The sequence below is a fragment of the Panthera tigris genome, chromosome C1 (assembly GCF_018350195.1).
Source record: "Panthera tigris isolate Pti1 chromosome C1, P.tigris_Pti1_mat1.1, whole genome shotgun sequence".
Taxonomy (NCBI): domain Eukaryota; kingdom Metazoa; phylum Chordata; class Mammalia; order Carnivora; family Felidae; genus Panthera; species Panthera tigris.
This window is the reverse complement of record NC_056667.1, coordinates 182,173,166-182,196,380: the sequence shown is the minus strand read 5'-3', so window position 1 is coordinate 182,196,380 and position 23,215 is coordinate 182,173,166. Positions and strand designations below refer to the sequence as shown.

At 38.8% G+C, this 23,215-nt stretch overlaps 1 protein-coding gene and 1 long non-coding RNA gene across 11 annotated transcripts in view; one reads left to right on the top strand and one right to left on the bottom strand.

Annotated features, from left to right (window-relative positions):
• The window catches only part of RFTN2 (raftlin family member 2), a 136,068-nt gene that overhangs the window by 78,582 nt on the left and 34,271 nt on the right, over positions 1-23,215 (top strand). For 8 of the 10 annotated variants that reach the window (XM_042994995.1, XM_042995000.1, XM_042994999.1 and 5 more), the window contains 2 exons: positions 5,396-5,474; positions 17,239-17,570. In XM_042994995.1, coding sequence (XP_042850929.1) covers positions 5,396-5,474; positions 17,239-17,511 — 352 coding nt within the window. In that variant the 3' untranslated portion in view covers positions 17,512-17,570. Of the gene's footprint in view, positions 1-5,395; positions 5,475-17,238; positions 17,571-19,033; positions 19,063-23,215 lie in introns of those variants that run through there. The other 2 variants (XM_042995001.1, XM_042995002.1) reach the window with 1 other exon arrangement.
• LOC122240991 lies at positions 133-23,082 on the bottom strand. Its single transcript, XR_006220872.1, has 3 exons — positions 22,879-23,082; positions 17,065-17,124; positions 133-284 (listed from the first exon to the last, which is right to left on the bottom strand). It is a non-coding gene; the product is annotated as an uncharacterized LOC122240991 (long non-coding RNA).

The window sequence follows — 23,215 nt, the reverse complement described above, 5'->3', positions numbered from 1 at the left end:
GCAGGACAGGGGCAGAGAGAGAGGGAGACACAGAATCCGAAGCAGGCTCCAGGCTCCGAGCTGTTAGCACAGAGCCCAAATTCACGAACCGTGAGACCATGACCTGAGCCAAAGTCAGCCGCTCAACCGACTGAACCACCCCGGCGCCCCTCCAAGTTACCCTTCTTACTTTAGTCCATGAGATCTTCTGTTGTTGGGAAGCTAGTCTCTTTCTTAGTAGTCTGTTGATGCCATAGCAAACCTCTCTCCTTTAAACAACACCCAAATGGAAAGTCTTCTTTTTGCTTTCATATGAAAGGCATAGAAGAAGGTAGGGAAGAGAGAAGGAAACATTTATAAAGCATCTACTGTGCTCCAGGATCTGTGCTAAGAACTTTACTTCCATCACCTCACAGATATTGTTTGGACCACCTGTTTTACAGAAGAGAAATGGGAGGCTCAGAAAGTCTGAGTAACTAGCTCATCATCACATAGCTAGTAAGCAGCAAAACTCAGATGGAAACCCAGCATTGGTCTGACTCTAAAGTCATATACATGCTGTTTCCCCCACACTCAACATCCTCTCCAATAAATATATCACAGAAAAAGGATGTGTCCCCACATTTTGTAGTGTAAAGCTGTAGAACTGGTCAAAAACCCACTTTCTTCCCCATCTGTGGCCTGATTCCTTACGCTTATGCTCACTCCCCAGACCCTATAGTAGTGTATGCCCACATTAAGAGGTGAGCATAATACCAAGACAAAGAGCAAAAGAGCCCATGTCCCAGGGACAACAGCAATACTGGTGGCCTCTCCTGCTTCTTCTAGGTCCACACCTGCCCTCTGGTGTTTGTCTGATTCTAGGTGTGAACCTGACACTGACTCAGGCTTTACCCTTTCACTCTACTTCACCTGGTTCGGTCTGGTGAGATGCATGGATCTGACACTGGCTTCTCCCACCAACTGCATTTTCCGCTAGGCCTCACAGATCCGACCTTTGTTTTATCTCCTTCAGTTTGGACCAGTGCCTCAGGTCGCACATGGACTTTGGCCTCTAGAGTCATGATACTTTCCTGGTCCTTCTGTCCTAATGACCCTCCTTTCCCTTCCCCCATCTGGGCCCTTTTATACCTCACCCTGCTCCCCATCATTGCCTGCAGGAAACTTAGCCTCTCCAGGCCTGAAGTGGCTGACCCGTCCCTCATGCTGACAGTGGCACAAGGGATTATTTGCTGCCCTCAGAAAGGAAGAACTAGTGGATGGTTTTACACCTTTGCAGACTATTTCCTTGGCCAGCTTATCCTTGAAGCTTATGCTCTTGACCAACACAGGTTGTGCCAGAACTCTTTCAGCACTTGTGTGAAAATCTGCCATTTCTCAGAAGCCGTGTTCATTTTCTATGACATCAAAGCATGATTGCCCACTAATAATAGTCTGGAAGAGGATGTGAAGAGTTTTAAATTCCTCTTAGAAAAATACCAAGTTATGGGGCGCCTGGGTGGCGCAGTCGGTTAAGCGTCCGACTTCAGCCAGGTCACGATCTCGCGGTCCGTGAGTTCGAGCCCCGCGTCAGGCTCTGGGCTGATGGCTCGGAGCCTGGAGCCTGTTTCTGATTCTGTGTCTCCCTCTCTCTCTGCCCCTCCCCCGTTCATGCTCTGTCTCTCTCTGTCCCAAAAATAAATAAAAAACGTTGAAAAAAAAAAAATTAAAAAAAAAAGAAAAATACCAAGTTACTCAGTTAACTAACACTTTTTGGATGAAAATTGCTGTAGGGAATAGGAGATGTAGGCCCTGTCCTCTGAGTATCCAGGGCATGCGAACCCTCCCTGGTCAAGTAATGACACCACCAGTCAAATCCTTTCAGAAACTGTGCTACAGGACAAATATCCTATCCCAGCTCAGCAGACAGAATTACCTCCAGAGCCACTGAGGCTGTGAGGCACTCACCCTTTCAGATAGTTGTTGCTCTGTCAGGCTTCTGTCCCTTAGTTCTACCATGCTTAGATTCTCTAAACCAAAAGGAGTTCCGTGTCTCACAGATGTTCTGGAAATAGCAGGACCTATTTTCTTTTTTCTTTTTCAAGTTTAAATTCTAGTTCATTAACATACAGTGCAATATTAGTTTCAGGAGTAGAATTTAGTGATTCAGCATTTACATACAACACCCAGGGCTTGTCACTAGTGCCCTCCTTAACACCCATCACTCTTCTAGCCCATCCCCCACCCACCTCCCTCCATCAACCCTCAGTTTGTTCTCTGTATTTAAGAATCTCTTATAGTTTGTTTCCCTCTCATTCTTTTTTTTCCCTTTCCCATATGTTCATGTTTTGTTTCTTAAATTCTACATATGAGTGAAATCATACATTTGTCTTTCTCTGACTTACTTCGCATAGCATAATATACTTTAGCTCCATCCACGTCATTGCAAATGGCAAGATTTCATTCTTTTTTTTTTAATGCTTATTTATTTTTGAGAGAAAGAGATAGCACGAGTCGGGGAAGGGCAAAGAGAGAGGGAAGGAGGATCTAAAGCAGGCTCTGCACTGTCAGCAGTGAGCCTGATGTGGAGCTCCAACTCACAAACTGGGAGATCATGACCTGACCTGAAGTCATCCACTCAACCGACTGAGCCACCCAGGTGTCCCCAAGATTTCATTCTTTTTGATGGCTAAGTAATATTCCATCATATATATATATATATATATATATATATATATATACATGCCAAACCTTCTTTCCATTTATCAGTCCATGGACATTTAGGCTCTTTCCACAGTTCCACTACTGTTGATAATTAGTAGGACCTATTTTAAATCAGAATGGCCTTAGGGTGCCTGGCTGGCTCAGTCAGAAGAGCATGCAACTCTTGATCTCTGGGTTGTGAGTTCAAGCCTCATGTTGGGTATAGAGATTTTCTCAAATAAATAAACTTAAAAATAATTTAAAAATAAAACTTAACACTGTAAAAAAAAAATCAGAATGGCCCTCAGAAAACTAGGGACATAGCAATCTCAGACATATTTCAAACCGAAGAACTTGTTCTAAGGACCTCCCCAAGAGCTGGGAAGATGCTGACCTTCCACAGCCTTATCTGGGCATGTGAAGACTGTCCTATTACAGTCAGCAAAGAAGCTATCTCTGCATTTACTATTTTACCCCATTAGTAAAGGTTGAGAAGCCTGCTCTAAGTCAAACATCACACCCTAGGACATTCAGATTTCATGTATATTCACATCCTGTAATGTGTTGGAAAGTACTCACTCCAGGGTCACTCACAATCCCTACCTTGACCTTCTCCTGCTTTCTATTCAAGAAGAGAAATTCTGGTTTCTCATCTTTCCATAGCTCGAGGCCTGGTCCTCTCGTGGCTTTCTCTACCTGAATCACACACTTTGACCATTACCCAGAAATGTCCTCTGTATTCTCGGGTACCCTCTCCTTCCCTTGACTTTTCTCTCTGGAAGGGATTTTTGATTCTGAGACATTTCCCTCCCACTTAACTCCACCCTACATTTCATTAAACAGATAGAAAAAGTAGAAGGAAATCACATTTGTTGTACTTCTTCTAGTGCCAGGCACAGTGAAGGTGTTCATGCACATCAACATATCTATCCTTCACAAAGTCATGATAGGAAATGAAGTGCAGAGAGTCTAAAATTTTGCCAAATTTTACCAGCTATTAGGTGGTCTCATCAGCTATTATGGTACAGTTGGGATTGAACCCAGGAACTCTTAGGCTCCAAAGCCTCAGCCTTTTCCAGCATATTCTGTACCTCCCAAACAGACAGCCTATTCTGTACACTGCTGGTTCCTTCTCTGTATGCCTGTGTCATAACCCATGTGTCCTGATGATTGTTCTCAAAGGTACAATATACAGTTGACCCTTGAACTACATGGGTTTGAATTGCACAGGTCCACTTATAAGCAGGTTTGTTTTGATAAATATAGTACAAAACCGTAAATGTATTTTCTCTTCCTTATAATTTTCTTCACGACATTTTCTTTTCTCTAGTTTACTTTATTGTAGGAATACAGTATATGATACACACCACATACAAAATATGTGTTGATTGTTTATATAATCAGTAAGGCTCCTAGTCGACAGCAGGCTATTAGTAGTTAAGTTTTGGGGTAATCAAAAGTTATACATGGATTTTTTACTGTGGCAGGGAGGAGGTTAATGCCCCTAACCCCCTCGTTGTTCAAGGGTCAACTGTACTTCATACCAAGTCTTTTCTTCTAATCGAAGATAAGATCAAACTAAAATGAGATTAGACTAGAAGCATTCTTTTAAAATAAAAATAAAAAAGCAGCAGTCTCTCAGTAACACTCTGGGGGAAATTTTGCGGTTTCTCAAAATTCAACAGTATCAGTAAAGTGGGGATTTTCAAATGGTGTGGGGCTGACATATACCACTAGGGCCAGAGTTTCAATGTTGCGTTTGTTTTCCGGAAAAAGAGCTCAGCATAAAATGCAGCTAATAGTGAGGTTTTGTTTGGGTTTTTTGCATAATAAAAGTCGTAACTGAGCAACATTAGCTACAGACACTCCTCCCCATAAATCCATGGAGACTGTGAAAAGCATTTCAGAGAAATACAAACCCCAAGTAGTCTTTGGCAAGGGGTAATTTGCCATGATGATAGTTAAATAAGGAGAATACTGAGTAGCTGACTACAAAGAAGCATCTGAAAATAAAACTAGCTGTGGCTCAAGTCCTTCAATTGAAAATGTATATACAATCTCTCACATGTGGCAGCCCAAATTGGTCTCTTCTTTTTATAAGGCAAATTTGACAATGCATACCAAGAAGCTTAAATCATACCCTTTTGACCTAATAATCCTACTCCTAAGAATTTATCTCAAGGAAATAAGTCATAAGAATAAGGAAGACTATACATGTCTTATAGCAACATTATTTAAAAGTAGCAAAAAAACTGGAAACAACCTAATTTTCCAGTCACATAGGAAAGACTTAATACATTTTAGTATCTTAATTCTTTGAGATAATCTGAAGCTATTAAGAATACGATCACCAGTGCACAAACAAGGAAAGGGTGTTCAGTGAAAAGTATAGAACACAGAAATGCAAATATGTAGTGGTTACAGACCTGCAGAAATTCACATGTTGATAAAGAAGATTAGGAGGGGGCAAAAGAAGATAAAATAGTTACGTTAGCACATTGAGATTACAACTTTTAAATAAATTTTTCTTTTGTAATGACTGTATTCATTTTTTAGGCATTTTTTCTTGTTTTTCCTTAGGAATCAAATAGAATCATATTTATATAGAATCATATTTATAATCATTTTTGAATAAGATTATTTTACAAAGAATACAGGTGGAATATTTTAGCCAAGTACGAAATATAGAGGATTACTAATTCGCAAATACTAATGCTATTGTTTTAATTTGCAGTGAAGGGAATTTGGCTACAAAGCAGGTTGTGTTCCTTCAGAGACCAGTTATGTGGAATTCAGCTGCTCAAACACCAGAAGTGAGTAAAAATGATGTTTTTTTTTAAGTTTATTTATTTATTTTGAGAGAGAGAGAGTGCACACACTCAAAGTTGGGCTCGAGTGGAGGAGGGGCAGAGAGAGAATCCCAAGCGGTGGTGTGGAGCCCAACACTGGGCTCAGTCCCACGAACGAACGTGAGAGCATGACCTGAGCCAAAATCAAGAATCAGACGCTTAACCAACTGAGTCCCAGGTGTCCCAATGCTTTATTAACCAAATGTTCTATGGAAGCAGTTAATCCTTAAACTCACGTTGTAATTCAAAATGGTGAATACAGATGAGGAAATGTGGACTCCATATGGAAATAGTCTCCAAAACAACATAACAACAAAGGAAATGTGCCAGTAACAGGTGACATGAGACAGCTCCAAAGGGGATCAAAATATGTTACCCCCAAATTTGCCACTTTGGCAAAGGATTATTTTGAGCTGAAGGTAATTAAGAAACACAGACATAGGAGTAACTTTCTACCCTCTCCCTTTCTCATAAAAACGGGGCATAAATTTCCCTTTTTAAAGTTAATGTAAGGGTACCTGGCTGGCTCAGTCGGTAGAGCAGGTGACTCTTGTATTGTAAGTTCAACCCCCACATTGGGTGTAGAGATTACTTAAAAATAAAATCTTTTTTTAAAAAAGGTAACATAAATTTCCATTTGTAAAGTTGTCCTCCTCTCCTATACCAGGAATAGGAGAAGACTCCTAATCACTAGAGATGATTCCTCACTGGAGACAGCACTGACTTGGGTCTACATAAATAAATCTTACTAAAATAACCTTGATCTTCCCTTAGGTTCCCCATATACTTACCTTTCCACAATTTGCTGCCCATAGAAGCTCAAAACCCTGTTCCTTTGTCTAGTCACTTCTCCACAATCTATCATCCTTTGTTAAAATCATGTATAAGCTTTCAGTCTAACTGCCTCTTTGGGTTTTCACTTTTTCTCTGTGAAGCCCCATGTACATCCAAAATAAATCTTTTCTCCTCTTAATCTATCTTTTGTTAGTTTAATTTGTAGGCCTCGGGTACTGAAATAAGAGGGTAAAGGAAAAGTTTTTTGGAAGTGGGTGTGCCTAATATTGCAACACACCTGTGCATTCTCTGTCTTGACCTCTGAAGCTACTTTTTTTCATCCTTAATTTTAGCTTTTATTTATTATTTTATATTTAATATTGAAGTATAGTTGACATAGGTTATATTAGTTTCAGGTGCACAACTTAGCGATTCAACAATTCTATACATTATGCAGTGATTACCACCGTAAGTGTAGTTACCATCTGTCACCATACAACATTATTACAATGCTATTGACTCTCTTTCCTATGTTGTACTTTTCATCTTCATGACTTACTTACTTTATAGCTGGAGTTTATACCTTAATCCCCTTCACCTATTTTGCCCGTCCTTCCACCCCTTTCTCACTGTCAACCACCAATTTGCTTTCTGTATTTATTATTCTCTGTGTTTTAAATTTTTTGTTTGTTTTGTTTTTTAGATTCCACATATAAGTGAAATCATATGGTATTGTCTTTGACTTATCTTACTTAGCGTTATACTCTCTACATCTATCCATGTTGTTGCTAATGGCAAGACTTTGTTCTTTTTTATGGCCAAGCAATATTCCATTGTGTGTGTATACCACACCTTCCTTATCTATTCATTTATCAGTGGACGCTTGGGTTGCTTCCATACCTTGGCTATTGTAAATAATGCTGCAATAGACATAGGGGTACATATCTCTTTTTGAATTTGTGTCTTCATATTTGTGGGGTAAATGCCCAGAAGTGGAATTACTGGATCATAACGGTATTTCTATTTTTAAGTTTTTGAAGAACCTCCGTACAGTCTTCCACAGTGGCTACACCAATTTACACTCCTACCAACAATGCACAAGGATTCCTTATTCTCCACATCCTTGCCAATTTGACTGGTGTCTGGCTTTGAGTTCTACTTCCCTGATGGTGAATGTTGAGCCATCTTTTTATGTGTGTGTTGGACATCTATATGTCTTCTTTGGAGAAATGTCTGTTCAGGTCCTCTGCCCATTTTTTAATCACACTTTTATTTTTTTTTTTTTTTTGGTGTTGAGTTGTATGCATTCTTTATATATTTTAGATGTTAACTTCTTATCCTATATATCATTTGTAAATATCTTCTCCCTCTAAGTAGGTTGCCTTTTCATTTTGCCGATGATTTCCTTTGCTGTGCTAAAGCTTTCTAGTTTGATGTAATCCCAATAGTTTATTTTTGCTTTTGTTATCCTTGCTTGATGAGACATATCCAGGAAAATGTTGTTCAGATCAACGTCCAAGAGATTACTGCCTATGTTTTCTTTTAGAAGTTTGTATGGTTTCAGATCCTACATTTAGGTCTTTAATCCATTTTGAGTTTAAGACCTTTACTTTTAGAATTTGGTTTTTTATTTCACAGATATGTTTTAATAAATTTTCCAGATAGCTTGAGAATTTTTTAAGAAAGTGAAAAAGCAAACCATGGATTAGGAGAAAAAAAACCTTGAAATCACATATATAACAGAGAACTTGTATCTTGAATGTACCAAGAACTCTAAAAACTGAACAAACAACTCTAAAAAATAGCGTAGAGACTTGGACACCTCACCAACAAGGATGTAGATGAGAAATAAGCACTTAAAAAGTCATTTAAATCATTAGCCATTAGGGAAATGCAATGAAAACCGTAATGAGATACTACTCTGCACCATTGAGAATGACTAAAATAAAAAATACTGACAATACCAAGAACTAGTAAAGGAGAACGGCAATTGGAACATTCAAACAAAGCTAGTAGGAATGCAGAATGATACAACCACTCTGGAAAAACAATTGGCAACTTCTTTTGAGGTTAAACACACACTTACAATATGACCCAGCAAAACCACTCTTGGGTATTCACCCTAGAGAAATAGAAATTGAAATATAAATGGAACAGAAATGTTTATGTCAGTTCTATTCATAATCTCCAAAAACTGGAAACAATTCAAGTGTCTTCAACAGGTGAATGGCTAAACAACTATGGTACATTCATACAATAAAATACTACTCAGAAATAAAAAGGAATGAAATAATTATATACACAAGGAGTTGAATTAATTGCAAAAGCATGCTGATTAAAAGAAGTCAGTTTCAAAAGGTTACAGAGTGAAAAATTTACCAAAAAAAAAAAAAAAAAAAAAAGGTAACCTACTGAATTGGAGGAGATATTTGCAAAAGACATATCTGATAAAAGGTTACTATCCAAAATATATATAAAGAACCTACACAACTTAACACACACACAAAAACAAATAATCCAATTAAAAATGGGCAGAAGACTGACATTTCTCCAAAGAAGCATACAGATGTCCCACACACACATGGAAAGATGCTCAACATCACTCATCATCAGGGAAATGCAATCAAAGCCACAGTGAGAGATCGCCTCATACCAGCCAGAATGGCTAATATAAAAAAGATAAGAAATAACAAGTATTGGCAAGGATGTGAAGAATAAGGAATCCTTGTGCACTATTTGTGGGAGTATAAATTGGTGCAGCCTCTGTGGAAAACTGTATGGAAGTTCCTCAAAAACTTAAAAATAGAAATACCATTATGATCCAGTAATTCCACTTCTGGGCATTTACCCAAAAATATGAAAACACTAATTCAAAAAGAGATATGTACCCCTATATCTATTGCAGCATTGTTTACAATAGCCAAGATATGGAAGCAACCTAAGTGTCCATCAATAGATGAATAGAGAGAGAAGGTGTGGTATATACATACAATGGAGTATTACTCAGCCATAAAAAAGAACAAAGTCTTGCCATTAGCAACAACATGGATAGATCTTGACAGTATGATGCTAAGTGAAATAAGTCTGAGAAAGACAAATGCTGTATGATTTCACTCATAAGTAGAATTTAAGAAACAAAACAAATGAACAAAGAAAAAAAGAGACAAACAAAAAAACAGGCTCCTATATATAGAGAACAAACCGGTGGTTAGCGGAGGAGAGGCTGGGGGAAGGGGGCTGGATGAAATAGATGATGGGGGTTAAGAGTACACTTATCAAGGGAGGCGAGGGTAGGTGGTGGGTGTTGGGGAGGGCACCTGTTGGGATGAGCACTGGGTGTTGTATGGAAACCAATTTGACAATAAATTTCATATTTAAAAAAAAAGTACACTTATCATGATGAGCACTGAGTAATGTATATAATTGTTGAATCACTGTTTGTACACCTGAAATTAATATAGCTCTGTATGTTAATCATATTGCAATTTAGAAATAATAAAAAATATTCCATTTATATGATAGTCTCAAAGAGATAATGATATAATGTGGAGAACAGGTCAGTGGTTGCTAGGAATTAGGGATTTGGGGAAGGGAAGTGATAAAGGGATCACACAGGGAGTTTGCAAGAGGTAATGAAACTGTTACATGTCTTATTATAGTTACACAAAACTATACATAAGTGTTGAAATTTATAGAACTATACACTTTTAGTATATAATAATTTTTTTAAATTTTTTTTAACGTTTATTTTTGAGAGAGAGAGAGACAGAGCATGAATGGAGGGAGGGTCAGAGAGAGAGGGAGACATAGAATCAGAAGCAGGCTCCAGGCTCTGAGCTGTCAGCACAGAGCCCAACGCGGGGCTTGAACTCACGGACCACGAGGTCACGACCTGAGCCGAAGTCGGATGCTTAACCGACTGAGCCACCCAGGCACCCCTAGTATATAATAATTTAAAAATTAAAAGATTGCTTTATAAATCACACAGACTAAATTTTTTTACATCTTTGTCCTTCATTAAAGACTGTCCTTGGGTAATGAAATTCTTATGAAGTAAGGCTACACAGGATGATAAACCAAGGTCTTTCTGTCTTGTTCCTTTCATCTATTTGTATTTTTCTTTATTTTGGAGAGAGGCCTCTAAATAAATTCAATTATTTTACATTCAGTAGAATAAAAGACTCCAACCAGGATTTTACCTCCATCTATTAAAATGTTCCCAACTTTTCTTCCAAAATACTTTTCTTAACTTTTTTGTTTCTTTTGAATACTCAAAATTCATTGATTTTTTTTTACCTAAAAGTCTCTATTTCAGTTAAATTCTTCAGCCCACTTCCCTTTGATAATTATTTAAAAGAAACAAAGGTCATTTAAAAGTATTTAGTTTCCACTAATTCAGAATAGAGTTTCCATTCTGTGGTGTTCTTAGGAGTAGAAAACAAAACATGAAAAGGATGCCAGGGGATAGTGTGTGTGTGTGTGTGTGTGTGTGTGTGTGTCACAATCTGCAAGCCTCCGTGTCCTCATCCGTAAAAGATGGACAACATAGGTACTTACCACAGGTTTGTGAGGAGGATTCAGTGAGAAAACATGTAGTGGGCTTGCCACATTGCCTTGTCATGAGAAGTGAAATGTTGCTTTTGTTTTCAGTAGGAATGTTTTTCTTTCAATACTAGATGATTAATCACTACTAACTCTGTGGAGAAATTGAAGAAGAATCTAGAAATGCCTAACGACCCTCCATTTTCTCCAGCTAAAAATTGCTTTCAGCTAGTATGCAGGAATTCTTTTTTTTAATTTGTTTTAACTTTTTTTTTTTTTAATTTTAGAGAGAGAGAGAGGGAGGGGCAGAGGGAGAGAGAGAGAATCTTTTTAATTTTTTTTAATGTTTTTATTTATTTTTGAGACAGAAAGAGACAGAGCATGAGCAGGGGAGGGGCAGAGAGAGAGGGAGACACAGAATCTGAAGCAGCCTCCCTGAGCTGTCAGCACAGAGTCCAACGCGGGGCTTGAACTCACAGACTGTGAAATCATGACCTGAGCTGAAGTCAGACACTTAACCGACTGAGCCACCCAGGCGCCGAGAGAGAGAGAGAGAGAGAGAGAGAGAGAGAGAGAGAGAGTCTTAAGAAGGGTCCACACTTAGCATAGAGCCCAATGAGCGGCTTGATCCCACAACCCTGGGATCATGACCTGAACACAAATCAAGAGTAGGACGCTCAACCAACTGAGCTATCTAGGTGCCCCGGGAATGTTTTTTGATGTTGTAAAAAACACATGTATATATGAGAAATATAGCACAGTATCAACAAGTTTAGAATTAGGTAGTGAATATATGGTGTTTGTTGTACTGTCCTTTAAACTTTCTGTATACTTGAAATTTTTCTTAATAGGAAAGTTGGGGAAAATTAAGCTGAAAAGCATTAGTCACCCAACAACTTATTCATTCATTATTAATTGGTAAGTAGTTACTAAGATGCTATACTAAAAAAAGACCCATAAGGAATGATTTAAACACAACAGAAGGGTCTCTCTGTCATCATAGTCTGAAGCTGAGCAGGTCCTCTAGGGTGGGGCGAGGCTCTGCTTCATGACAGGTCAGCTCTGCCGCCCTCCACATTTGGCTTCTGCCTCTGGACCCAGGGCTGCTGCCACAGTTGTTGCTGTGTTCAGCCTGCAAGAAGCAGGAAAGAGGAGTCCCAGGCATGCTTCTAAGGCACTGACCCCCAAGTCACGTATTTCTTCTCACATCCTATTGACCTGAACTTATTTATGTCACCACAGGTATCTTCAAGGGAGACTGGGAAATGTAATCTGGGAAACCGGGAGTTGGTACCATGGTGAAATAGCACATGGCCAGCTCAAAACTGCAAGGCACTGCCGGGAGGAGTTCTGTTATTAAAAGAAAAATGGAGAGAATAGATCCTGGGGAGACAGGAGTTTAATTTTAATGGTTTCCGTTTTAATTTATTTTTCTTCTTGAGAGCAAAATAATATTCAAATAATATTCTTATCTTTAAATATACCTCAAAATGAATGATTTCAAGAGGTAAAGACTTCTTGGACACATCTGTTGAATCAGTCCTCTAACACAAACCAAGAAGTGAAGGAGCAGCAGCCAGAAAAATGTTCTAAACCAGATCTTTTCCAAGGTAGCTACAATAAAATCATATATGAATACTAAGAAATATTAATGTACACATTAACTTCTTTTTTTACCTTACAGTGAGACAATCATTAAACTGAGTTCTTACTTTTTCAGTCATTTGAAGTTGATGTGAAATTATTTGAAAACCATAAGGGTCATACTTAATTCATTAGCTGTCAGTATCCTTGATTGAAATCCATGTGAAATCAAATCAAGTGCTAGGTAAATAGAGGGCATCGAGTATCTCAAAGAAAATTATGCAAAAATCAAGATGAAAGCATTTTGCTTTTATCATTAACGAGGTTCTTCATCTAGGGAATGCTTTCCACTTAAAGTAAATGGGTTTTTTTCCTGGTGTGAGCAGAAGAGAAAGAGTGGTCCCTGTTGCCACAGGACAATGTTCAGGCTGGAGAACAGCTCTCTTCTAGGCCACCTGTGTTCTTATCTATTGGTGTCCCTGGGAATGTAAGGGACAGAAACCCTGCTCAGATTAGCCTGTGTGTATATAAGGGAATTTACTAGCTTCTAGGTGGAAAGGATACCAGCATAGCTTACAACATCAATAAAGAGCTATAAGGGGGTGCCTGGGTGGCTCAGTCGGTTAAGCGACCGACTTCGACTCAGCTCCTGATCTCCCGGTTTGTGAGTTCGAGCCCCACATCGGGCTCTGTGCTGAGAGCTCAGAGCCTGGAACCTGCTTCGGATTCTGTGTCTCCCTCTCTCTCTGTTCCTCCCCTGCTCGCGCTCTGTCTCTTTCTCTCTCAAGATTAAATAAAAATTTAAAAAAAAAAAAAAAAAGAGCTATAAGAACCAAGCCCTCACGCACTGACACCAGAGATTCCACATTACCAGGGTGTTCTCTTTCATCTGTTTATTTCAGCTTCTAGGTGCATATGTGCAGAGGGCTTCTAATGAGGTGAGTGTGGCCACTTCATCAAAAAGAAAGAGCTTCTTTATCCTAGAGTCCATATAGCAATCCCAGGGAAGGACTCTGATTGTATCTGATTGGGTCATGTGCCCACACTACGGCAGAGAAGAAGGTGGATAGGAAAACTGACTGGAAAGGTAGTTGTCCACTACCCCTTTCCTTACCAGTTTTGAATGATTCTGACAACCTCAAGCTGGAATGACCCAGGAACAAATTCTGTGAGCAAGCTGGGGTAGTGTCTCTGCATGTTTCTCTAACTCTTCCAAATGGTACTAGAGCTACACTTCAGCTTGAGACATACAGAGGCAAGGTATGGGAGATCTTCTCCCAAGCCTGAGACATACAAGGAAGAGAAGTCCTGAATGTCCACTCCTTGTTTTTATTTCTAAACCATATCTTTTAGCTCTTCTTCTACCCTGTTCATCACAACACTGACCATGTCTTATGATTACTGGTGTAATTCTGATTTCATTCTTTTGTTTTTGTTTTTAAGACACTGACAGTGAAAAATGGAAGCCAGAATGGCAGGATACTCTAAAATCAACTGACTTGTCACTGGGTCTCATATATTTGAAATGAATCACCCATTTTTAGCAAATGAGAATGATTCTCAAAAGTTAATGGATTTTATCAAGGATGACATTATCAAGGATGACATTTGCATCCAGATCTTGGTATAATTACCTCCAATTTTATAGTGAAAATATCAGAGAAAAGTGAGAAGATATATGAATAAGCCTGGCAATGTAGCGTGGAAAATTTCTCCTTATTGATTTAGAGAAATATTCAAAATACAGTGCTAAGTAGAAAAGTGAGCTGTATACATTTATATGGACATAAGCAAATACATACATATTTAGAGAAAGAAATAGTAAAATACACCAGATTTTAACAGTGGTATCTCTGCAAGATAGGATTGTGGGTAGGTTGTGCTTTTTTCTTTGTTTTTGCCAAGTTTTCTACACTGAACATGTATTATTTTTGTAACTGAAGAAAAATTTTATTTGGAAAACACACAAATCTTTGACCATTAAGTCTACTCATAAATTTGTAGCTGTGGATAATGTAGTGTGAAGGGAATGAAATAGGATCCTTGGGCTCCAGTTCAAGGCCAGAAACTCCCTAACCTTGGACAAATCCTATCTTCCTTCTTGGCCTGGGTCCTACCTCCGTAGAATGAGGGGTTAAAGCAGATGACCTCTCAGGACTGGTTGAGCTTCAGACTCCTACCCTCTACGTTAGAAGAACATTGCAATTTGATCTGCTGTAAAAGCTATTCCTTCATGTGGAGTGAGAGTAGAGTAGGGGAGGCAATATCATTGCTGAAGATGTATTTATTAAGAGTCATGTGGTAAAAAAAGAAAATAAAAGTGTTTGTTCTGAAATCTTTTTTAGAGTTACCTAGCAACCTAGAGTTGCTAGGTATTGTGTTATCTTTTAATATGTGAAATTTACATTTGATGGCTGTTTACTTATTAATACTTATCTATAAGTGAATTACCAAGAATATCTTATTATTCTGAATAATACCCACATTTTATTAGGAAAATTCTCACTGTGGGGCACCTGGGTGGCTCAGTCGCTTGGGTGTCCCACTTTGGCTCCGGTCATGATCTCACGGTTCATGATTTCAAGCCCTGTGTCAGGCTCTGTGCTGACAGCTTGGAGCCTTGAGCCTGCTTTGGATTCTGTGTCTCCCTTTGTCTCTGTTGCTTCCCTGCTCATGCTCTGTCTGTCTGTCTGTCTCTCTCTCTCAAAAATAAATAAACATTAAAAAAATTTTTTTAAAAAGTAAATTCTCACTGAGTATGTGAGAGTTGGCCTCTATTGGCTGGCATGCAATAAGGAATTTATTGCAAAATTTACTTTTGGCCCTGGCATTGGTGAAGAAGGAAAGATCTAGGCAGCCAAGTGCTCCCAGGCACCCCTGCCTTCCTATTTTCTTTCAGTCAGCATTGAGAGGTCATTCAAGAATGAATGAATTCTTTATACATGTGGGAAAGAGCCAGTAGCCAGGCTTGAGAAAGGAGCCCAGTCTGGCAGTACCCGTCAGCCCTTCTTGCAGCCAAAAGGCTATCTCCTCACTGATGAGTGTCCCAATGCCAGAGAAAATGTGCCATTCTCAAATCCAGTACCTGAAGAGTAGATCTGTCAGGTTCCAATGCTTGTATTAAATTTAATACTACTGGGGCGCCTGGGTGGCTCAGTCAGTTAAGCATCTGACTTCAGCTCAGGTCATGATCTCGCAGTTCATGGGTTGGAACCCCGCTTTGGGCTCCGTGCTGACAGTTCAGAGCCTGGAGCCTGCTTCAGATTCTGTGTCTCCCTCGTTCTCTGCCCCTCCCCCACTCATGCGCGCGCTCTCTCTCTCAAAAATAAATAAATGTTAAAAAAATAAAAAATAAATTTAATGCTTCTAGTCAATAACAATAAAAAGAAAAGGATTTGAGATCTGATATTTGCATCTGATGAATACAAGGGGGCCAATGGAAATGTCACCACCACAACTATCTCTGACTTGGGACCATGAAAGCTCTTGTTAAGGCAGGACCCATAAACTTAAACTTGCCCAAGGACTCCAGTAACTCAGCCAAGAAAAAGAGCTGCCAACATACGCCTTTCTATGCAACATGCTGAGGACTGCAATGTTCCTATACAAACAATGTCATAGACCGTGGTTGCATTCCATGGTAGCACATTAAATCTGATTTAGTAAACCTGTTTGTTTGCTTTGTATATTTGCCATGAAAGTCAGTAGAATATACCTCTGTATTTTATATATTACAGTTCAACTAACTTCTGAGTTAATAAACTTTTATAAGACTAGCCTGGGCATGGGCATCTGACTTCTATATTTTTTCCCTAAGTTTTATAATTATAGCTGTTGCGTTTAGGAAAATGAAGTCCTAATTTCCATCTAACATATAAATAAACTTCCAAATAATAAACTCTGTGTAAATTGGGAAATTAGTGTGCTTTTTTATCTTTTTAAATTTTATCTCTTTTTTGTTTATCCTTGTTCAGATTTTTGTTCCTAAGAGTAAATGATCACATTCTAATATGTCATGTTATCAGTATTAAAGACACCCTGGTAAGGAAATCTCATCAGGATTCTGAACATCTACCTGTTGAGTTGCTACAGTTTTCTTCTTGAGATTTCCTTTTATTGGCTTAGATATCTTATTTTGACTTATTACCTTGGCAAAGACCATGTCCTCTTTACTCTGAACTGCACCAAGGACATTGTCAGCCCTCAGTAAATATTTCACAGCAGAAGCATCTGCAGCTTAAGGTGGTCTGGTTGCTAAGCATTCCTACCATGTCAGGCAGAAGTAGTTTGAACCAGGACAGAGAGAGTGGTCTGCTTGACCTAGGAAGACGCTCCAGGCATTCTTTCAGTATAAGCATGATCAGAATTATTTGTGACTCTTCTGTGCAGCCTATTCCTGTGTGAAATGGGTATGAGGTGGCCAATGAAGCACTTTTCCTGCTGTCTGTATCTCAACTAACACCAAGAAGAAAAATAGAAACTTCAGTGTATTTCTACCCTACTTTGTTCCCCCAAAGTATGATCTCAACAGATTTTTCTCTCCCAGAGATATCACTGAGGGCCCAGATATGTACACAACCAATCTGTCAGTGAGGAGAAGGATGTGCCAAGAAGCTACTAAAGATTGTGAAAGAGAGAGGCAGCTCATTCTTACCTGGGAGGAGGAGAGACTGTGAAGGGTGGCTCTCAGTTGGTCCTTAAAGATGAGCAGGATCTGGAAGAGAAGCAAGGAAGAGACGTTTCAGGCCGAGTACAGTATGTGCTAGATCAAAAGGACAGGAAAGCACCCCTCTTTTTAATTCCTGGTTGCCAATCTCTTGTGTTCCAGAGGAAAGCCAGCCGGCATACAAAAGGTGAAGACAGGAACAAAGTCACCAGCAGGAGCATCGGTTTGGACACAGCCACATCACAACCAATGGACAGCAGAAACCCACCTGCAGAGTGCCTCCTCTCTCCTTCTGGAGAGTGTTGGACAAGAGAGAGGAGGCCGACACAGTACAGCAGCTTCTCCGGCTTCAGCAGCAATGACAGTGTCCTACGGGAATTAGACGACGGTCAGTTTGACCAGGAAGATGGAGTAACTCAGGTCACTTGTATGTGAGCAATGAAGTAAAGCAATGGAAGGCCCTGTAAATAACTATTAAAATAATTGCCAACTGACTTTATTGTATTACTTTATCTGCATTTATGTAATACTTTGGATTTTTCCAGATTCTGGCTTTCCTCTAATCTGCATAAACTTTGGCTCAACCTCCCAGACAAGGAAGAATAACCAACGTATTTGTAAATTTAGAATCATGTTTACACTTCTCTCAACTAAAACATCTGTTTAAACAGATGTCTCATTAGGTTATTAACCAATAATCTACTTCAGTTTCTCATGAATGTACAAGATGTACTTTTCATTCATTTCCTGGTAAGAAGACTAAATATATTAGCCAGTATTTCACCTAATTAGAAAGTTCTCAGGAAGTCAAAATCTTACTTAAGCTGACAAGCAATCTCTCTCTCTTTCAATCCCCCTCTCTTTCACATACATGTAAAGGGCTAATTAATGAAATACCTATTTCCTGAATATAACAATAATCCAAATTTTGTCTTTAACTGTAACATGTATATACAAAGCAAGCCCCTGTTTGTGAAAATATTCTTCCAAAAAAAATCCTTTTTGTTTGTCTTTTTTTTGGGAGAGAGAGAGCAAGAGCATATAAATAGGGCAGAGGGACAGAGGGGCAGAGGGAGAGAGAAAAAGTTTAAACAGGCTCCACACTTAGCATGGAGCCCTACATGGGGCTCGATCCCAAGACTCTGGGATTGTGACCTGAGCCGAAATCAAGAGTTGGACATTCAACCAACTGAGCTACCCAGGTGCCCCTGTATGTCTTTGCTTTTAAAAAAAGGGTCACCATGTTACCAACTCCATACTGATTCACTGAGCTTAAACTTTATTGCTTCCAATAGCTTAGAAATAGAGCAAAGCAGCATCCCTTAAAATTCAATATGAAAAGAACCCACAATCTCAACATTTAGAAACCTTGGTAGAAAGAAAGAATTTCTTTATTTTAAATTGCAGATAATATGAAGAGCAGAAAGGTACTTACAGCTTCATATGTATGGAGACCCATCTGTTCCATCTCTGCTTTTCTTGCTCTCCTAATAGGGATGGCTTTGCCTTTCCCAGCCTTTAACAGTTAAAGATGAAAAATTCTACATAATAGAGGATCTTCATTTATCTGTGGAAATGTGGGAATCTTCGAGGGAATTACAACTGACTTTGCCATTGATGAATTTAGCATATTATATATTTTTATTAGCATTGGTGTTGACATTATAAGATCATTTGAATAATAAAATGTCATTTGTTATTGGGTTATCGTTTTCTTGAACACAAATGCTCATTATACATTTTATACATATGACAGGTACATATTACATGTATTACTAAACTAGGACAATCTCCATGAATTGTTGATAAGATTAACATGGAATTATCCCACTTCTACCATGCAGAAGCATTATCTTGATAAGTATAAAGGAACTTAAGAAGATTTTGCTTAGTATTATTCTTTGGAAATGGCTATTAACAATATTTGCAGAAATTTTTTCTTTGTTTTAATTTTCAGATGAACCTGAGTCCCATATTCAAGGGTTGGTAAGTTTTTGGTAGAAACAAGCATTACTTCTGCAGCCCATACAATGTCATGAGTTATGAAACAGGGAGTGTTCTCAGAAACGTCAGTTTTCACAATGCCAGGGTCTACAAGAGGTGGACACTCCTATGTCATTCTGTCAGTATATAGAGGGGATTTGAAGTATTAAACACAGATAGAAATTTATATTTCTAATTTAAAGGAAAAGTCAGGAATTTATCAATCACTTTTAAGTTTTTTAATTTGTGTTAATCATCTTTTTTTTTTACAGTTTGCTTTTAATCTGTATTATAATGAAATAATGACCAAGGTTTTAGAGCATTTAAAATACATATAAGTAGCTTTGAGTCTATTCTTTAAAAACAAAAAAAAAGTAACAAAACTTGGACTCTATATGACTAAGGAGTTAGATGCGACCAATCATTATCTGTCAACTATATATTTGGTTCTTTTCATAATACTATGTAATTCTAGAGGCCTGGCATATGAATTTGTAATACCTATAAGTTATAATTATAAAACATCAAGATCATAGATGTGGGTGTGAAGTTCTGCCATTTTCCTTGATGCAGTATCTCCTGTCTTAGGTCTCAATAACCACCTGTTAGGGCTTTCCCATTTGGATTGAATGCCACCCTGTTATCTTTCATGGCAATATTTAACACCTACTCACCAGAAAAATCACCACTGAGCTGATGAGCAGCTCTATCAATACCACAACAATTCCCTTCAGTATAAAATAAATGGAAAAATTAACAGGCTTTCAAGAATCTTCAGACACCCATAAAAGCAGGAGGCAGAGCTATAGTCAATCCAGATCACAGCTATCTCCAAATCTTTTATCAGGAGCGGTTGTTTATATATTTGAATATAAATGTACCAGATGTGTTTTCATTTCTTTCATTCCGGACGAGCTGAGGACTGTCTCATTTTCCTAGCCTTGACTGACTACCCTGATTCGTCACTACCATTCTCTCAGGGCTGGAAGGACTGTGGCTCTTTCAGCATCAGGCTAAAAAAGATTTCCTTCTCTCAACTCCTCAGGGCCCCAGAGTATCCTTGTATGAAAAGGCTAATCAAGTGAGAATTCAAATGGAATAGGTGCTAACAGTAGTGAAGGTCTGTAACTAAACATGTTAAATCAATATACTCCTGGGTATGTAGGAAAACTAGCTTAATGCAAACTACCAGAATTTAGGGCACGTCCATTTAACTAATATTTGTTGTGCAACTTATCACACCTTGAGAGTGAAATTTATTGTGCAATTACCTAAAGTTTATACAGCCAGTTCTGACATATGATTAAGTTCTCAGATGGTGTTTGATGGTGGAATATTAGGCAAAGCTCTAAAATAATGAGCCTGGTTTCTGCTACGGTCATAAACTTCTTGTGGAGCCAATTCCAAAAATGGATTCCAGAAATGTTTTGGGCATTAATGTCATGGTATGTGTAAGTATCAAGGTGATTCTTTGTAGGCTTATATCAACCAATACTCTTAGTTGCAAGCAACAGAAATTGGTTCATTTAGCATTAAAGGAGTTTAGTTCAAAATGTAGCTAGAATTGGACTTCATCAAAATTTAAAACTTCTGTTCATTAAACTCATGGTTTAATAAATGAAAATGCAAGCTGCAGACTGGGAGAATATGTTTGCAAAGCACATACCTGGCAAAAGATTCATAATAAGAATATATAAATGGCTCCAATAAATAAATAACAAAAAACCCCAGCACCCAATTGTAAATGGGCAAAAGGCTTAAACACTTAATGAAAGAAAATATAGAGACTTCTGCTTGCAGAAAGATGGGAGTAGATTCCTCCCATGAAGTATGTATAACTGAAACCCTGAGCATTACACATAAAACAAACATAAGATGACCGGTGGCAAGTACCTTGATTTTATTTTTGCCTTATGTATCTCAGACTTGAGACCTGAAGAAGCCAGCAATCTTGAAATGCCAATGTTGCCGATCAAAAAACCCTAACAAACGCCTACCAAGACAGCAAATATTTAGACTATAACTACTCTACCCCAGCCAAACACCAAAGAAAAACCTGCGACTTCACCCCAACCTACACCAGTACAGATGGAGTGGGAAGCATAGATTAATTATACATTGGCTAGGGTGATGTCAGAGAAAGACGAGCAAGGAATCATAATTTCATCCCCACTGGCCCTGCAGCCCTCACCCCAAAGTGTTAGTGGAGGTCCTGTGAGAAGCTTGAACTTCACCTCCATCCAGTAGTAATGAGGCATCTCTCTCCTTCTCTCCTTCCCCATTATGGTATCAGAAGAAGATTAGTGAAGAGTCAGGAATTTATTGCCCAGTGGTAATGAGACCACTTCCACAGAGTTGTCAGTGGAGACCACATAGAGAACTGGAACCCCCACCTGTGCCCAGCAGTAGGGAAGAACACCCCTCATGTGTCAAACAGAGGTTGAGTGGGGAACTTGGTCCTCTAGCTCCACTCAGAACTGAGTAGATGGTACCTCCCATTCCTGAACTGGAGTAGTGTCAGAAAAAAGCCAGCTAACATAGAAGGTATAAATATTTAAGATCTATAATCTCATAATATGAAAATAATACCTAGTTTCAATAGAAAATAATAAAAACCAAGAACCAGAAATATCCCAAACTAAATGAAAAAAATGCAAAAAATAGATGCCAACAACATAGTGATGTCAGAATTAACTTTAAAAGGTTTTGGAGCACCTACGATGAAGATGCTTCAACAAACAATTATGAATGTGCTTAAAACAAATGACAAAAATAGAAAACATCAGCAAAGATATAGAAGACATAAAGAAGACCCAAATGGAAATTTTAGAACTGAGAAATGCAATACCAAAATAAAAAGGTCATTGGATGGGCTCAACAGCAGAATGAAGGGGACAAAAGAAAGAGTATCTATGAACTGAAAGAGCAAAAATGACCAAATCTGAACAACAGAGAGAAAATAGACTTAAAAAAAAAAAAAAAAAAAAAAAACAGCCCCTTCAGGGCTTTGGACTATAACAAAACAAGAAAATATGTAATATTCCTGTCATTAGTGTTCTGGGGGGAGGATTGGAGAAAGGGAATGGGGTTGCTGAAAATTTCCAAATCTGGTCAGAGACATAAACTTACAGATTTAAGAAGGTGAAACTAATCTATAGTGACGAAAATCAGAGTAAGAGCTGCTTGTGGGGTTGGGGTTAGGGTGTGACTATTGACTCAGTCCGTTCAGGCTGAGAATACCACAGACAGGGTGGCTTTTAAACAATAGACATTTACTTCTCACAGTTCTGAAGGCTTGAAGTCTAAGATCAAGGTGCCAGCAGATTCAGTGTCTGGTGAGAGCCAACTTCCTTGTTCATAGACGGCTGTCTTCTGGCCGTAACTTCACAGGGTAGAAAGGGCAAGGGAGCTCTCAGGGCTCTCTTTTGTATGGGCATAAATCCCATTCATGAGGGCTCCACCCTCATGACTCAATCGCCTACCTCTCAATACCATCACACGGGGGATGAGGATTTCAACATCTGAACGTTAGGGAGACACAGACACTCGGTATGTAGCAACGATAAAGGCACATAGGGGAACTTTCTATGGTAACAGAAATTTTCTATATCTTTATTTGGTTGAAAGTAACACAAGTATATGCAATTGTCAAAACCCTTTGAACTATATACTTAAGATAGGCACATCTTACTATGTGTAAATTGTGTCTTAATGGAAGAAATGCTGATTGAAGAATTTATAGAGTTGTTGGGAGGACTAGAGACCCAAGCTCAAAGCTAAGCTTCAGGACAAAGAACAAACCTACACAAGAGAACTCACCAAACCTGGCGAGGCACCAAGCAGCCCTGCCAGGAAGCCAGCTTTCCGGTGGACAGCTGCAACTGTTTTCGGGACCTGCAGCCCCAAACCCAGATGTTTCTGCTGCCATTCTTTTCAGCAAAATGACTGCCGTTTGTTCAACTTTCTTCTTCTCATGACTCGCTTGTGAATCGGCATCTCACGCGGGTGAAACTGTGCTCCAGCTTGGGAATGAGAATGCAAAATATGAGTATTGTAAGGACTGGGCAGGGCAGCACTCATCAGGCTCAAGATCCTCCAAACACAGTGCACATGTTTATTCATGGTGCCAAGTCAAACTCTGATTGGACCTGAAGCA